The following is a 19,417-nucleotide window of genomic DNA, read 5'->3' on the forward strand; positions in this document are numbered from 1 at the left end:
TTGCGTGAACAACAGCGAAATTTGAATCGCTATTTTATATTTTTTATCTACAACAAAATTATTAGGCCATTAAAACTCTGCTTTTGGCTTTTGTCCTTGTTTTCTTTTTCTAGAAAAAAGTGTATTTCTACAGAACAAAGCATTATTAGTGTCTTAAAATATTTCTGGGTTTCTTTGAGCAAATGGTAAGGAGGACGTCGGACTGTGTCTTTTTGTCCAGAGCACTAATAAAACTTAAACTGTGTGACACTTACGATGCATCTTTTCTCTTTACTCAACCCTTTCTTTTTGAAACAATCAGAAAAAACGGCACATTTTACGAGAATGAATGCTGATATATTTACTGTGTATGGCACAAGATGCAATGATTTCAAACTGAGCAATATCATCGGTAGCAACATCATTTCCTGGTTTGGCGCCATTGTTGCTGTAAGTGTAGTGTTAAAGAAGTACATCTTTTCGCGTAGTGTAAAATATTTACGAATGTTGATATTTTATCAACTAAAACAAAGTATGATCGTGTTGTCAGGTAGTTTTTCAATCCAATTTCATGTATTGTTGCCTTATGCGAAAAGATGTTAGTGCGATTTTAATAAAACATATTCAAAGGTCTGTATTTGTATATTAACAAATAAACCAGTAGTAATTGGATCATTTATACATTCGACATTTTCGTTTCTAGTAGCAGGTACAAATGATAAGAATGATATTTTTACTAGATGATGATATTTTTATATGTTTTTTTTTAGTTATGCCTGCTCATTTCATTATTTCCGGTTTTTTAATATTCTTTTCATAATCTTAATGTGAAAACCTGTAATGTTTTCCGGTAACAGGACTAGTAAACTTGTGCGAACAATACACCGGATATAGTGACAGGAAAAACCGGAAATAAATTTCGGTTACATGGTTTTGATTGTTTTCGATCGTTAGTGATCCTCAACAACCAGGAAAATATCTTCAGTTGGGTTTTCCCGCAGATGAAAATCAATTCTTCCTCTTGATATTAGTCCTTTTAATGGATTTAAGTTATTGCACATTAGAATATTATTTTATTTATTAAAATACCGGACTTGACGAAAAATTCTTGATGCAAATGAATGTAAATCCATAGCTTTAAATACAGGAAAATAGTGTAGAAATCCCATCTTGTATTAATCATTAATGTACGATACATAAATCAAAAACGCACATTGTATCTGTTTTTCTGAATTCAATTTAACAAGATTTGAAATGCGAAAGATTAATTTATTATTTCAAAAAATATACATGTAGTACTATAACTTAGTAACAGATCAAAATAACATTAAATATAATGGAAAAAATGGTCATGAGCAGATGAATGTAAATATGTACAAGATTTTGTTGTTCTAGCGCATATATCAATGCGCAGTTTCCACTTCCTCCTCACCAGTCCTCTAACGTAAGATAATGGGAACATTCTTTTAATTCTCTCATTAAAGCTATTTAGGTCACTTTCCCGAAAGCTTAATAACGCGAGTCTTGAGCTCTCTGATTCTCGGCTTGTTTTGCCAAACTACATAAATCAACCATGAGAAGAGAGTGATTTAAAAAGAAAATTTTCAGAAACACCACATTGTGATAAAAGAAATTGATTTTGCTCCCTGTTTTTTCCATTCATTTATGTAAAACTCAAGCCGCTTGTTACATAAAACTGTGTCTAACAGTTGATCGGAACACCTCTAATCCTTTCTAATTAAGCACATTGTCATTCATTTTTGCATTTGATATTGATATATTCACTATTCAAGCCTTCCTTCTGTATAAGCAACACTACGCAGATTATTACTAGAAATATAATTTTACAAATGCCTTTCTGTCTAAAATATGCATTTGAGTAAAAATAGAATATTCGCGGGTCGGAGATCACAGATATCAGTCACATGTCCTGGCTAAGCCTGCGCGCGCACAATGTTCCTATTGACGTCATCATCCTTGCCGGCATATTGAACAGGCACATTTTTTTGCTGATTTAAATACCACTTCTCTAATTCCGTCGATACAGCGTACATGTACTGTTATCTGCAAATAAAAAACAGATTCTTAGATTTATCACATAATGGTTAGAGTTGTTGGTTAAAAAGAAGACTGTAACCAAGATAATGTGTATTTGAGTCTTAATAAGGAATAATCACTTAAAAAAACAAAAATACAAGAGTGTGAATAAAACCGCAATTCGAACATAAACAAGATATAAAGTTATGGCAGAATATAAACAAAGGAAAGATTTACATGGAAAAACTTTAAATGAAAACACAATGAAAATAAGACCAAGCGTTCCGGCAGATTAAGCGTTTTCTGTTTCACACGCCACACGCGAACAAAATGTTGTTCAAATTTAAGTAATATTACGTCTTCATATCGACAACGAAACAAAAATGCACTCTAATGGAAGTAATGAAAAACATCACTCAAAGAAACAGCAGACTTCTTAATGAGATCATATTATACAACAACTGCAACAACAATAAATAAGAATATGGATGTATGGTCATAAAACTCACATTTCAAACCAATTACCCGTTCACCAAACTTTGTGTATACCATTTTTGCCTATTCGTTAGTTGAATGTATTTATGCATTTAATCTATTAAACGACGGGATATACTGCTAAATTAAAGTGCATCTGAATAAATTGTTGATCTCAGATCACGATTTAAATGTAAAAAAAACTGATATTTCGCTCGAAAGCTATGTCCTTTGATTCGGCAACGAAATTTACATTCATAAGTCATATCGAAATGTATCGTTTAAAAACGAGTGACATACATATATCTCTCAGTTTAATCTGTCTCCGCGTGTTCATTGAAGTAAAAGTAATATATTTTAAGACTTCTTTATTCGTATTGATTTTGTTTTTGTGAATAGATAAATCCCAGCTGTAAAATAAAACTATTTCATTGTGTAAGACGAAGGAGCAATTACTATCTCGAGACCCACGATCGGGGACTACGTATCGCTCTGACAACTATGTAAGGTAATGATGCTAGACCAATTCAAACTTAGAAACACATTTTATATCATGCTATTGATTTTTCGTACATTGCCAGGTAGATGTTTTATAGCTAGCCATTCATAGATGAAACAGATTCCCTTGGTAATAATTGACAGTAAGTGAATTTCTGCGGTGATCTAGTGCCGTTTTTAATTCCTACATAGCGGATATCCTTGGCGACCTCTGGTCAGTAACGACGGTTAATGGAAAGTCATCTCACACCAACGGCCTTCCAACTTCCGTAGATGCTCTGAGCCGCACCTTACAGTGCGCTGTTGTATTATGGAAATAACTTATATTAGACATGAAGCTTTCCAAATGTTGTCTCAAATTTCCGGCCGAACATCATCTAACAAGGTCTTGACTGGCGGCGTAAACAAAGGTCAAATGAATCATGAATGAGTGCCCCTCAATTCCAATACATAAGGAAAGTCATCAACCTCTTTTCCTCTTATCATATGCTTAATATAGATTTATATTTAATCTAGGTTAGAAAAACTTATTTAAGTCGAAGTAATACGATACGTTTTGAATGAAAACTGCTGTTTAAGTCTGTCTTCCTGTTTCGTGCTTCGTAACGACATCCGTGGTACGATAAATGGTGTTTTTATTCCTGTTTGGCACGTAGTGAGGGTAGTAGTGGTTGGTACAAAAGTGGAAAAGAGTAAAGCCCTTACTCGTTATAATATTAACCGCTGTTTTACTTCGTTTGGTGTTTCCTGCTATTGCTGCTTCAATGTGAAAATTGAAAACTTAATGCAGAAATGATGTATTTATGATGATGATAACTCTGGCAAATTTTGACACGTTTTATAACATCTTCTGCAATAATAATCGTGATTCTTTTTATAGATAAATTCAGCAATTAGGATTAATCGGATCAGTTTAAAGAGTGTCGTAAATTGTCTAGAACAAATCAGAACAGCCTACTTACTACAATACAGCCATTGTAGTTTATATTTAGATGGCTTCGCGAGCCACTCCTACCATGTACAAGTGGTCTCCCCGAGGTTTATTAGGAAGACTTTCAACACGAATTTTTACTAACACGTGTGGTTTTGGATCAAAATAATGACGGGGAATGTACTTTATATAAGAAAATAGACTCATTTAGGACATTCCTGTGGCCCAAACACGTGCGTATCTGTTATAGAACTATTAGCTAGATCATCCGAAAGTGCTTACATTATCTATCTAGGGTGATGGTATCTTTTCTCTTAGGAGTTTACTCGGTGTCCCTCTTTCGTGTAGAAGATATATGTATGTCCTTGTTTCTCCATTCTTGTTAAGAATATATTTACTTTTTTATTTTTGAGATATTTTTATTCATGATTTTATGTTTTATTAAACAACGATTTTACTTCGCTGGTGTAAAGAAACAATATTTGCTTAAGGGCTGTACCTTTTTACTTCCATGTGATCTTTCAGTATTTGCTTTGTATGTTCATATCAGTCACCCCTTTCGATAATGCAATGGGATAAATAAGGTCAATTTAATTTTTGTTGAATAAGACAATTTAAATTGTGAAAAAAGAGTAGGGAAAGATAGAATATTTTTGAATGACTAAAGACCCTTTTATTCCAGCCAAAGATGGTTACATCCAGATTAATGGACAATGATAAAAATGTCATCTTCAAAACAATAAAGGGATTTAAAATGAAACCTGTACAACCCTAGCAACATTTTGCCTAGATAAAACAAGATCCCAGAATCAATAGCCCTTTTTGCTTTTGTATTTATTTATCTAATTTTATTTTATTTTATTTTTATAATAAAAATGGAATTATATTATTTTGTTCGATGACTTGATATCAATAAAGGTTTTATTGTAGTTCTATTCATATTTATAAAGAGATCAACAAATGAAACAAGACTGTTATTATAGTTTAGTTGACATAATAGGGGGATTTTTTTAACCTACGTAAATAAGAAAAGAAAAACAGAAACTGAAGGGACACCGAAACCAAAGGAAAAGCAACATGAATTATTTTTTCAACTGCGAGACCAAGGTTTTACTCACATCGTAAGTTTCTTCTATACTGCAGCACTCTGATCGAGAGGTGATGATATGGCTAGGATTTCGAAGACGTGTCCTCGCCGAGGACGGAATAGCGTACGATACACAGAATCCTCTACATGCGTTTGTCGTTACGTTAAACTGTAGACAGTCCGGTATTCGCACTGTTCTGTCGTCAGCTGTAATGATACAAAAATAAAAAATTAAAGCAAGATGACAGCTTACATGTCTATATTAATTATAGTACCATCTTAATATAACGGTAGAATAAATAAAACGACAACAGAATACCGTTGTGATAACAAAATCATCATCATAATTCACAATCGGTTAAACATTAAACTAAGGCAAAATATAAACAAAAGTATAAGCCTTTTCTGCTTCATCGACCAACCATGTAAATCTAGGTCAAGTCTTAGTAATGCAACGCCCTGATATCGAGAACTTGTGAAGTAACAACAAAACCACTAAGGACCATGAAACAACATATTTCCAAATGAGTCATGATGGAGCTTTGAAACTCGAATTATTGATTAGTTGTTGCATTTCTGGTATTTGACGATTTTTTGCACAGACACTTGATATCTCTAGTATTCAATTACTACAACCTGTGGTCATAAACCAAGTAGTGCAATTTCAACATGACTTGTTGAAATTTTACTTTTTGTAGTGTTTCTGTAACTCAGGATTTAGCATAATAAGAGATGGATACCTGTACTTGTCATATTTCTTTTACCGCTAGTTTTGAAACTGATATCGAAGGCAGAGCATAATGAACATTTAATATCATTTCATTTATTTTATTATAGCATTGTCAGCGGTTTCCGTTAGACAAGTTACATGGTATGATTGCCAAAGGACGCGTTTACTTGCATAAAGCAATTTTCTCTTTGCCTATGTCATTATGATTCAAGTTTAAGATAAGCTAAGTGAACAGATCTCTATTCCGTTCTTTTATTTTATAACATTATCAAAAGTCCAAAAAGAAAGTGTCAGAACAAATCTATATCAATAGCGCAAGGACACTACAAAAAGTATCTAGTAACTCATCAAAGAGCGTTGCTATATCAACGGAAAGATTTTGTCAGAAATATTAAGAGGGGCTTAGCGAAAAGCAGAATCGCTATCATACGTTATAATAGTATGCCTCACGATGTGATTGCACTTTCATGAAGCCTTATTCACGGTGACATCTCTTTCACACTTTGCTTAGATGTACATATAGACTACAAAATCGAATTGCATACCATTGTCAATACCATTGTCAGCCTTGAAACCAAATATATGTCGGCACATGTGAACACAGTGCCGATTAAGATTTTAATATTTAGATGTACATTATATGCAGTCCCATGCATATCTATAGGTTTCTATGTTACATGTAGAATGGCTGAAGCACATGAAATACAGTTGTCCTTACTTTCTATTGTGTGTTATTTTCTGCAAGAGATGGGTGTATTGATTTGTCATGTGTCTAGTAGGATTGGTAAAAACAGATTGATTTCATCGTCCTGTCACAAAAAAAACCCTATAATAGCCATGTTTCATATTTTCGGGAAATGAAATCCAAAACACAAACGATGGATTGCAAAAGTGATTTCTATGCAAAGGTCTCCGAAGTCAGATAATAAAAATTTCCGATGCAGTTGTCGTGAATTCATCAGCATGCAATTATATTGTAACGTTACATGAACTGACATTTCGCATGTATTGATGATGAACAATGACACATATATCTGCATGGAATGCCGTAGAAGGCGTTACTTTATTGAGCAAACAAGCACAAGTTGTAATATGTTGACGTTGTAGTTGGTGTGACTCTTTACACAACAGGTTTTATCTGTGACGTCAGTTCTCCCTCGGATATTGCAATTTCTTGTTCTACCCATTCCCTTCATTTATCATGATCAGAAATCAAGAAATCAACATCTGATATAATATATATGAATGTTGAAGTAATCTAGAGTGTATCTGCTGACGTGTGAGTCTCAAGAGAGTAACCGAATGTTAAGAATGACGTCATTGGTAATATTTTCAAAACCGACTTAAATTCATTTGAAAAAAGTAACAGAAATGAATGTCGTATTCACCTTTAATCAATGATAAGTCGACACATCATTCTACAGGAGAGAATATCCGGCATTCCGATTTCCCTGATAATGACAATCTGACATTAATCCTAGTTAAATCAGAGAATTAGTGTTCGATATGATAGGAAATTGACACGTCTAGCTTCCCCACCTCTATAGTGACAGATCAGAATGATATTTAGTACTTGGTGTGATACGTCCATCTTCACATCGCCTGATACCCTGATTAAATGTGGCTAAATCTTTGAATTACAGGACGAAACCATCTTAGTCATATGTGATAATCCAGCAACGCTATAAAACTATATTGATTTTTAATGATAATTTGTCCGCCGATGACCTATTCTATTAAAATTAATTCAGGCAAACTTTGATTTGATTTAAAGGTTATACTTTTATCTGATGAATTCATATATTCATGAATTCAAATTAAAATTCTATCAAATATGGATTGGTTTTGAACATCGATACATTAAAATGTTACTAAATACAAATACGACAATGTACAATAGGATTTGATGAAAAACAGAGAAAGTATCTGACCTTTTGACCTACGGTCACGTGATATATCATTCAATAGCGTCAGCATTATTGTAACATACTGCCATCGAGCCATATGTTAAATGCAATTGGCACGAATTGGATGTAATGAAAGGCTCTCCTAAAACCCTAGCTTTCTGTCTCGAGGGAATCTAATTTTAACAGACAACTCCCGGGAGGATGTAATTGAAATCTACCACACGCCTAGGGCTTTGCACATTGACCTGGTGCCGTTTAGTTATATTGACAATATGTCTTCACTCCGGTTTTTGAGGAGACAAGGTCTCTGAACGGAAGTGCATCCGTCACGATAGTTAATCTTTTAGTTATTCTAATTCTCGAATATATTCAGTTCACTCTTAGTATGAAATTGCTTGCACTAATATATATTTTCAACGAAACAGTCTACTACTTCGGTATTTTCATAATAAAATAAATGGGGTTTTTTCTCTCCTTAATTTTTTTTTTTTAACCCATGAGGTCATGATGACGTTAATGCTAATATGCATTCTACATATTTATTCATCCATTCCGACAGGAATTACACCTTACATTACTGTATCCCTTCTAGTGCGTTTCAGATAAAGCACATTGACAGTAGCATATTATGATAAATAGCTATTCATAAAATAGCTTTCAGAAATAATTTTCGAAATCTTAAACCACAGTAGCCGCCTTAAATCCCACAGACACGACAACTCCTAGGCAATTATTTTCCATTTCATCAAGATTTGTTAACCTCAGTAGATCCCTTTAACACTGAATGAAAAATTGCAGATTATTAACGAACATCTATGAGCAGTTATAGAAATCATGAAGCATTGCAAAACACATCTATAACAAGTAGTTCATCTATGTTAGGTCATATTCCATCTTTGAAATGGTGCTTCGCCGTCTTCAAATCAGACTTTGACGATATTCAAAAGAAATCAATGATTTAGAGAAAATGTACTTAATAACATTACTCTTTGAACAAATCCGTGACTTTATCAAATTAACCTTTTGGAGAAGTAAAAGTAATGACTTAACATGTTGACTGAAAAGAGCGGTCTATTGGGTTAAGTCTAAAAGAATTCATACTCTCGGTAGGGCTGAGGGGAAAATGATCCAATATATCTCAATACAGGACCGTATGAGGTTACTTTTTTTTAAGCCTACATCTTCAAAAGAGTTAAGGGCATTGGAAAGACAATTGATCTGTAGCACTCCATGTAATGAATACGTTGTGAATATATCTTCCTAGATTAACTGTACAATGGTTTTATTTATAATAACATTTCAACCATGCATATTCCTTTCTCTATTGCATTGCCCTCATGAAATACAAAGATATTCAGGTTGTCAGTTCTTCTGGACGGGGGCGCGAAGTTACTTAATGCTTTTTTTAACGTTTTAAAACCAAACTAAACTCAATATTAAAGACTCTATGTAGATATATCTGAACAAAGTCAGTACAACGGGGGAACATTTAAAAACGCAAACGATCTATCTGTTAATGGTAGAATTCTGGTTTCATTTAGATTGGGGAAAATTAATAGAACAAACTTGGTAGCCCGTTATCACAGCATGTTACTGGCCAAATATCATCACCCTAGGCCTCTTGGTTATCCAGAAGAAGTTGTTTACTAATCCTCAGACTTCGCAAATATTTGCAACAATAAATATCATAATTAAGCGTGCATATATCGAAATATAACCTATTGTTACTGAGTTGTAGGTTACACCTCGTCGTTATCACGAGATCCTAACAGCTTGACCGATTGACATTGTGTCACATCGGTTAAATGGCTGTCATCAATGACCATGAGAAAACCAAAACATGGATATGTTTTGTCATTACCCATGATCTGTGCTATTAATCGTGTCAGTTTCAAGGTGAGTGAATCCAGTTAGGTAGAGTCTTTAGCATCGGCCTTTCTTCATTTATTATTTCAGAGATAATATACTGGTCACAAAAAGGAGTTCTTAGAAGATTAATAGTAACAATCGAAAATTAACAGAATGGGATAGGTTATACTTCAACTTAGTTTCTATTTAAGTCAACATAATATTCCTGGTCCTATGTTTGTGTTTGGTACTACAAATAGGAAGTATTGATTAATTCTGAAACTATTTTAAGGATTTTTGTACACATTTTGTGGCGACATATATATTTTATTCGTGGGAAATAAGACAATGGATGTATTTGAATATCAATTAAATGTCAAGGAACAAACATCATAGACGTCCACCACACTTCATCTAGAATAAAAAATATCTAATCGACTTAAAAAGCAAGACTTCGTTTTAACGTCTGGGTTTATGTTTTGGAGATACAGTTCCTATTGTATACGTCCAAGTTGTACTTCTACTTCATTAATGGTATACTAAGTATGTTAGTATCGCTATTATAAGATGAACTTTAAATCTCATTATATGAACTACAAACCGGAGTAATTACTAACGCCAACAATAACAAAGGGATTATAAAATGATGGCAGCGCCAATATTAGGAATAAAACAAAGGGCAAACAACGGGCGCATCCATCAAATTCTGACAAGACAGCAGGTGATATGAATATTCATGTTATGCACTGAATGCTAAAATAAGTCCTGATCAATTAAACTTAACCAAAAATGAGCATGTGTTTTGTTTCTGCACTCTTTCTGAACAATATAAAGAGACTTTATAATGATTTGGGGAAAAAATACAATTATTTATAGGAACCAGGTTATAGAGCTACAGGACCAGTTGGACATCTTTATGTAAGAATTACCGATTAAGGCTTAGTGACCATTATAGCAAACGCCACAAATACGTAAATAATCTTACGGTTCGGATAAGAATAAACATCATGGAATATCCATTTGTGAAAATTGTCACTTACGAAGATAACTGACACTGTCTCTCACTTATGCATATCAAGACGTACAAAGACATAACCACAAGCCCTTATACTGAAATGCATAATCTTGGTAGATTCTGTTGTGTTTGGTCTATATTTAAGAGAAGTCAATATATGTAGTGCTGGGTAGGTGTAAGTAACAAATCAAATGTTTGTGTCCAACTCATATTTTTTATTCATATCCCTAGGTCATATGCCATTATGGTAAGAAGTCAACAACGTTTCCCATTATAACATACGTAAAATCATTGAAAACGAATAATCCTTAAAAGGAAATTGTTCCCGATATCTATTTAAATTTGCTCTTCCAAACAAGAAATATTACCCCATGTATAAACAAAAGAAAAGAAATCTTCAATTCATCAGAACCTTATACTCTAGGTAATCATCAAACATATTCAAGTCGCTGTTTGATAAATCAAGATACAGCATACGTTGATTCATTGGCCGTTCATCATCTTCTTCTCGGAAGACAAGGAAAAGCCGGAAATGACGTTAGTACGTTTCTTGATTTGATGGAGCAGTCGTGTCTCTGTGTTTCCGTCCATTTGAACACAAACCTTAGATGATGCTTTGTCAGCACAAAGTGAGATGACCCCACATATGAAACATACTGTGCTTACAAGGACGACATCCAGACATCTAACAACCGGTTAAGTAAACGACAGCAGGATGTTCCTTGAGTGAAGCATTAATAGTCTGACCTCATTTTCGCCTAACACAACGACGCATTTATGTTCCAGTGAAAAGAAAAAGAACGCATCACCAACCCCCTAATAAATAAAAACAAGATTACACATCGAGAGGTACCTACTATCTCGTAGTGCTTATTAGGATGAAGTTGTGTTCTTTGAGTGGTCTAGTTCAAGAGCGGGCAAGATGACATCAATTTACTTTGTCCGAAAAAAGTATTTTGAAAAGATTAACTAGGACAAGATTGTGCGTTTCCTGTTACATCACTTCTTTGCCAATGATATAACAGAGAGGTGCGCTAATAACACTTTCTATTAGTGTTACTTAATGCTTAGCGGATTTGTATTTTTTTTTTTTTTTTTCGCGGGGTCTGCTTAAAATATACTTAATCCCTGAAATATGACAGTTATGACCGTACAACGAGAAGACGCTTTAAAGTTGCTAAATCGTCTCTGGACACCATCTCCATGCAACACTAACTGTGGCAAGGAAGCAGATCACCAAACGCATTTCGTAAATGTGCTTGTAATGCATCTTAACACAACCCAAAATGCTCTACAGTTCTATCATAACGTACATTGCGGACATGGAGCATTTTGCTCTGATTGTCAACCAATAAAAGGGATTTCATAAAGTGTCAGGTGACATCGACAAATCAAATAATCGTTATTCATAAGTTAAAAGCTTGATTTTATGTTTTAAAAAGCCTGTTATCCCATATTTCTAGTGTTTATACTTAAACATGATAAAGCTGCCATGAAATCTGACCAATGATTGAGTCTTAATGAGTGTTGGTTGGATGTTTTATTAACTCATCTATTCATTTATTGAGTACGCCCTCATATGGCTAGACTCATGCAAATTAACTATATTAAAATTGATCACCTGCAAAATCTGTATTTATTTAACCTTTATGCAAATATCTAAATCATTCAATCTTTGAATTCGCGTTCTTATAGTACGTTGGGGATATCTCTTCCCATGAGAACGTGACTGACAGCAACGACTAGTTATGAAGTCATGCGATTTGCATTTTTCACATATTTACTTAAGATTTACTATCTCCCGTAAACACTAAAGGCTGTGATTACTAATTAATTGTATGAATCCAGCCATTTTGAGGATACCAATCTACGTGACTAATTGATAAAAATACAAAGATCGATTAAAATCGGATTTCATGTAAAATTTTATTGAACAAATTCTCTCATTGAAACATCTGATATAAATGAAGGTAACGTGATTTGAGATCATATGAGATTCAAGTCAGAAGATTGGTATTCATAATTATGGTAAACTTCCACTGTTATAGAGCGTAATTGAACTGATTCTTCCTATGAGAGTTGTATGAAACCTAATGGAAATATTTGTATCTCTATATTAGCTTTATGTTAAGTTTAACTAAATGTGGCATGGGATTACATACAAGCACAGATGAAATGCCACTTGGTTTTGGCATTTGATAAAATGATGTAAATTCATTATGATAGCTATCATTTCGGGCCACAGTACACAATTCCAATATGTTAATCCATTATCCCGCAGAAATGCCGGAAAATCAGCAAATCTGTCAGTGTTAACATAATATATAGTATTTCTAAAATGGTTGTCGGTCATATTGGGATGTGCATGTCGAATATAAACATAGCTAACCAGATATCTACGTATCGTGTCATTATGCTGCGACAAAAGATCGATCGCTGAATATATATAACAGTATCTGTATCATTCTTCACAAAGTGTTCTCGGTAGAATTTTGATTGTGATTCAAACAAGCCTTTGAATGTCGTATCAATGCTTTTGCATTATCAAACACCTGTATTCTCATGATTAATTCCAAATGAAGAATGCCAGGACAGTGGGTGATTAATATTAACCTGGATATTTAAATCATCCACAAACATTGTTTTACTATAAGAACTTTCACAAATATCACGACAGTATACAAAATTCGATAAAAAGCTGGAGAAAAATGGGTTTTTTTTGGAAAAAACGTCAGGCGTTTTTGACGTTTATTGCTTTGTAAAGGAAAACAATAACATTGTTTTTACGGAAAAGGTTACTTTGTTTGCTCAGCCAACGCCATTATCCAAATTTCTTATCCAAAACAAATTCCTATTTTATCATAAAATTAGGGTTACAGTCGTGATATGTTTATGCTCAAGGATTGGAATTAATGGCTGTGAATTTTGAAGTACTTAAAGATCGTTTGATCAATCTAAAAAATCCTCTGGTCTTTACTTGAGTCTTGACTTTTTCACTCTTTACCATTCATTTTACCAAACTGAAGGTACGCCTGTTTTAATGGCAAGTGCATTTGATGTAAACCATAAACAAATATGCTTCAATCCTAAAATAAATACGTTGTTCATGCTGAAGCGGTATTTATCATTAGGCACGTCATCAGTTTGTGAGTGGACAACATGCCAAAGGCTAGGATGAAATATACTCAGGATGAAATCTCGATAACGATGAAGTTCCTCGTTGGCAATATATGTGTTGAGTTTATTGGCAAGATTTTCTAACACTAGCTATTGTCGGCATTCATATGGGAACCAGCTGAGCCACTTTTTTCTGCCGAATTGATTTTGTTTTTCGTATGGAGCTGAAATGTTTGAAAAAGCTTATCAGAACTAGTTTTAAAAACATGCGAAATCCTTCACTTTCACTTTTATATATATTGACGATGTTCTGACTTAAAAAAAAACCAAGAAATGTATTGACTATGTCAATTGCATATGCCCTCATGTACTTGAAATCAAGGACAGACTTTTCTACATACAACATGGGTAAAAGGGACAGCTTACCGCTATACAATATCTTAGCGATTTCAATTTAAAACTTAGTAAGCCTCCGAGCACATGACGTTACATTTATTTACCTGAAATGTGAAATAATATCATTACTTCAATATGAAAATTATAGTATTGATAATGACGAAAAATGTCATCGCTTTGTCATAAAAGATTGATTTGAGTAAATGTATCATTACATTTGTATCTTACACCATACTGTAAACTATAATATGCATACAAATAAATCGTGTATTTCTATATGTAGCAGAAACGTAGGTGATCAACCAGATGCTTTTAGAAAATCACATTATGTATATTCTAAGAAAAAGCTTTAATAGATCTATGTTAGCGTATCTCGCTTGGCTAAATTGACACAAAGAATATTTTCTTCTAGCAAGCAAGGACAGGGCTTCGACAAGTGATGTAATTAAGACTGGCCATTGACACATACACAGGCTATTCTATATATAGCCAGGGTCGTGTATCAAATAGATACACAAACACTTCCCCGTAATATGGCGGTATAATAAACCCAAATCCCATTAGTATCCTCATCTGCCCCCATGTTCTCACTTACCATCACGCAAGGTCAATACTTTGTGGTTTAAGAAAAATGATTATTTTAACCACATGTTATTATTTTGTTTTCTACATGTATCTGAATCTTAAGATAAAAATAGTTAAGGATGTACTCTTCTTAGGTTTCAATCACGTTCAAGTCTCGTTTTGATCTGGTGTTATGGGTTTTTGTAATATTTAACAAATTATGATCAAGTTTATTAGCAAACACGCATCTGAAAAATATGTCAAAAAACTAGATGCCTGTTGTTTGTAGAACTTTTTTAACAAGAATTTCAAAAAAAATACCAATTCAGCGAGATTTTGAAAATGTGTATTAGTGTATTTCTTGCACTTTTTCACCTTTTTTGACACTAGATTGATCACTTAAATTGTCATTGTGTCGCATTTTTTTTCATTTAATATTAAAAAAAGTTTAATACCAGAACTTTTTATATCAAGCGTTTAATCTGCAAAAAATGGTAAAAAAATGAGTATTTTTTCATTAAAACATAGGGGGTAGGGGTAACTAAAATCGGCTTTCAGAGTTAAAAGAATAAGATTTAGAAATTTTACTTCCATAATTCAAAAGAAAATAATATTTTCATCAATTCTACAAACATTCATACATATCTGATAACACACTTGTAAGAAATTATATGAATTTGTTCTGCAAATGGTCAAAACCCAAAAAATCACCTAAAATCACATGTTTTGTTAAATTGGTATCTTTGACCGATCATAACACAAAAACGAACACACGGACATGTATTTTTTTTTTTTTGCATTTTCTACTATGCCATTAACTCCTTTTTCCAAAAATCAATATAAGAAAAAAAGTTTAATACAGGAAAATTTTGACTTCTCAGAGGTGTACATCCTTAAGGTTTTCAATGCATTTCGCATATTTAATTAATTGGCTAAAGTTTCAATTTTCGCCCTTGAATAGCCGCGTTTCTATCTCCATGTCGAAATGATCACATAAATGCGTGGTATTTTGCGATATGTGATCGAATGCTCGAGTTAAGATTTCATTATCTGTTGAATAATGCAAAATTAGAAACTTTCAGAAACCCGACTACGGTTTTTTTCGACAAATTTCTTTTTCGTTTCAAAAACATATCTCATTCTTCTTAATTCCAATCATCAAGATGAACAGCTTACTCAAATTTGCAAAGGTATGCATCTGGGAATATTTAATAGGTTACATAAAAAAAAAATGCTATGTTAATGTGTCTTGTAGAAAGAGTTTACAGCGTACAAAGATACATCTAAGGAAACAATAACATCTTTTGAGGACGAAATAGTAATAAAAACACTTTCTCCTTTTACTTCTTAAAGGTTATATGTACACTTTACATTCAAATCTGGGATGAGGTTTGGCATCTTTAATCACCGCTGATTGTATTAAGGCAGACACTTTACGTCATGTAGCTTTTGTGTCTCTAAGATTCAATACAATGCATTGTATTACATTAATAAAAAAAAAAGACATTTTCCCGTTGTCATGAGGAAGCTGATCACAATGTGTTTTGTGACGGTTGCTTTAAGCGCCAGTTCAATTTGACTAAGGAAGGAGACTTGCAGGAAGGCCACTCACTCACATGTTGATGATTTCCTATAGTGATTCTTAAGCATTATCCCTTAGACACTTCACACCTTATAACGAGAAATTAGTCAACAGGAGACCAAGGTTCAAACAACTGGATCAAGAGTCTGATTAACACTATGACATTTATTCAAATGTCTTTTTCTTGTCGTAGTTTAAAAAACAAAATGAAAATCATCAAGTCACGCACATTTTCAATACACAAATATGATTTATGACATATCATATACTAATATTTTGATATGTAACATGTGTAATATCATCCATGTTTAACATCACAGTGAGCACTACGATGTCGTCACAAAGACAGAGCGATGACAAAAGTGTCGGTGTTATTCCTTGTCTTTTTCGGTCTAGCAAAAATCACAAAATCTAAACTAACACAAGTCTTGGTTTATAATGAGATGAAAAGAATCTTGAACTAATTCTCATTTTCCGTCCATTTTTATTATAAATTGTTATCAACTCCTTTCATAAAAAAACATGTATTTTGGAAATTTTGGAACTTTGGGATTTTATATGTATTTACTTGTCATGGCAAAGGACGACATATAGTTGTGATTTTTTTTTTTTTTTGCCGAATCCTGTTTATGGGTTAAATAAACTTAGTTACATAAAGGTCGTCGCATTCGTCAAGAGTAAAGTACCAGGAGTAAAAACGATCATTGATATCACGAAAGGACTTTAATGTGTAAATGTCGTCAAAGGTTGCTATGGAGATTGCCTACCGGTATCAGGTTTAATACGACCGAATTATAAAAAATCCATTTTAGTATTGTACCGTTTCCCTGAATAGTAAAATTAAAGAGACCCTCACTTGTGTTTGTGGCGACCATTGTGTTAAAGTCTGCCAAAAGATCGCTTAAGATAAATCATAGACTGAGGTCGTTAAGTTTCTGGCATTTCGTCAAATTCTCAACCATCATGCTCATTTTTAAGAGTTACCGTTTAGCTTGATTTATCTATTATTCCATATAAAGTTATAACATTATGGTTCTTGAATAGCACCCCGGCATTGGATAGCTATCATAAGATGTTTAGGATGTGTTTTCTTTCATACGGATCGTAAAACCTTTATTACAGAACGGTGCAATGCCAAGAAATACATTTACGAGTATTTTCATGAGAGGTAGGTGCTGAGGGCCTTCTAAATTGTAAAGAAACAGATAGTCCATTTATAAATTTCTTCCTTGACAATTTAACAGGGTCCACAGGTCCCCAAAAGCCTTAATGAATACGACTATCGAAGGTTTTCGAATCCAAGCTTAGCAATGCATAAGTTAGACGCATTGCTTTGATAGCAATGTCTTACAAGGTTTATATAAAAATACAAATGTGTAGAGGTAGAATTTGTAACATCACATACCTCTTTTTTGTGTTCATGCTTTCAGAATTATATATGATATTATTTTATATCAATGTCATGAAAATACTTAAGATTAAATCATTGTTTCATTGGGAATGACCTTTAAGATGAAGAAGACCCATGCTGTCTTTTTTACGTCTATTACTTTAGAGCGTGTCTGTCTGCGTCATTACCGCCGGTTATCCTTCGGACCTCTGTTCCTAACTGTGCCTGATCTATGGTGACCGGTCCATCTGCCTTACAGCACAAAATGAGACTATTGAAGATATTTGACTAATAATTCATGTATTTGAATGGTTGCCTCGAATAGTTATTGACAGTTGTATAACCTCTTGTCTGTTCAATGTCTGCAGCAAGTAAAGAAGCCCTGTCAAATCCATAAGTGGCTGAGACGCTCTCTTTAATACTACGCCTCGTTCCATTCCTCAGGCCTGTGGACCGCACACGAGAACGTGGGAGGCCCCCTATTAGCGGTGTACTTACAACAGGAGTGGCTACTACACACTATGATTAGCATGGATAGGGCGTTAAAGCCATCTATAAGGATGCTATATTGATACCTGATTTAGCAGACAATCATGCAATTGATTGGTCAAATGGTACGGAAATCGTACCAGATCTATAAAAAGACCTTAAGGGATTTGGTCGAATTATGAAACATTCGCTTTCTTAAGTATGCATTTCCCATCAGCTTTAATTCTAAATTAGTTCTATTTATATTTTCCACCCACCAATCTACAAATGTACAAACAGGTATATCGCTACATCAAGTGGTATTAGACACATACATCTAATGTTGATATACTCATTCTTTTTGACTCTATAAACACAACATTATCTGACGTGCCGGTGTACATAACGACCAACCTTACAAATTGGGATGTACGCTTATAGATAAGGGCTTTACGGATACTGACCGGTGTGTGCAAGGACAGGCTGGCGACAAAACGGTTTGCCGTCTGGTGACGTTGGTATGGAGAATATGAAGAAAACTAGATACCTAATTACCCAATATCATGCATGAATTGTAAGGAACATAACTAGTAATACTAAATAGTGTTAGGGCAAGGTCACTTCTAGTAATACACATGAAACATAAAAACAAATGAAGCTTGATAGTATTGAATAGTGGTAGGGCAAGGTCACTTCTAGTAATACACGTGAAAAATGAAAAACAAATGAAGCTTGATAATATTGAATAGTGATAGGGCAAGGTCACCTCTAGTAATACACGTGAAAAATAAACACAAATGAAGCTTGATAATAGTCATTAACATTGTTGAACGATAATCATCTTAAATAATTCTTTCCTTACTTCAGAATTCTTAAAAAAGAAAATATCAAAAAGGTAATAGAGTTTGTGGTCAAATATATCTGACTCACTACCACAACTCCAATAAATGTATTGACTAACAATCGATGCAACTACCGTTTCCTATAAACTGCGTTTATAAACTCAAAGTATTAAAAGAAACCAAACAAGTATATCGAAATGTACAATCCGTAATCAACATCAGTGAAATTCAGACAATATCTTAAAAAAAAAAAAAAAAAAAGGAGACTCATGAAAAATTACAAAGAGAAATAGGACAATGTGTTCCAGGGGTCTCGTCGTCATTTACGAATTCTGCCATGCTGATCTAGGTAAAATTTAGATAATGTCAGGTCTTCATAATGAGAAACGGGGTAGTGACATCGGAAAAAGAAAATAGATATATTTCATCTGATATCTTGATGGCGATCATACAACTTATAGTCTTCACCAACATGAATTAGTAAAAAAAAATGTGTTGTATTGAGGTGATCAATAACTCTCTTGCTATTGAATCTTATTATGGCATCCTGTC

The 19,417-nt window shown here is 33.7% G+C and overlaps 1 protein-coding gene across 1 annotated transcript in view; it reads right to left on the reverse strand.

The window, feature by feature from the left end:
• Positions 1-1,241: 1,241 nt before the first annotated feature.
• The window catches only part of LOC110450497 (thyrostimulin alpha-2 subunit-like), a 28,053-nt gene continuing 9,877 nt past the window's right edge, over positions 1,242-19,417 (reverse strand). Inside the window, exons 2-3 of the mRNA XM_021498049.1 lie at positions 5,038-5,213; positions 1,242-2,043 (exon numbers count right to left, since the gene is read on the reverse strand). Of these exons, the coding sequence (XP_021353724.1) occupies positions 1,951-2,043; positions 5,038-5,213 (269 nt within the window). The 3' untranslated portion in view covers positions 1,242-1,950. The remainder of the gene's footprint in view (positions 2,044-5,037; positions 5,214-19,417) is intronic.

Source organism: Mizuhopecten yessoensis, unplaced genomic scaffold (assembly GCF_002113885.1).
Source record: "Mizuhopecten yessoensis strain PY_sf001 unplaced genomic scaffold, ASM211388v2 scaffold5229, whole genome shotgun sequence".
Classification (NCBI taxonomy): domain Eukaryota; kingdom Metazoa; phylum Mollusca; class Bivalvia; order Pectinida; family Pectinidae; genus Mizuhopecten; species Mizuhopecten yessoensis.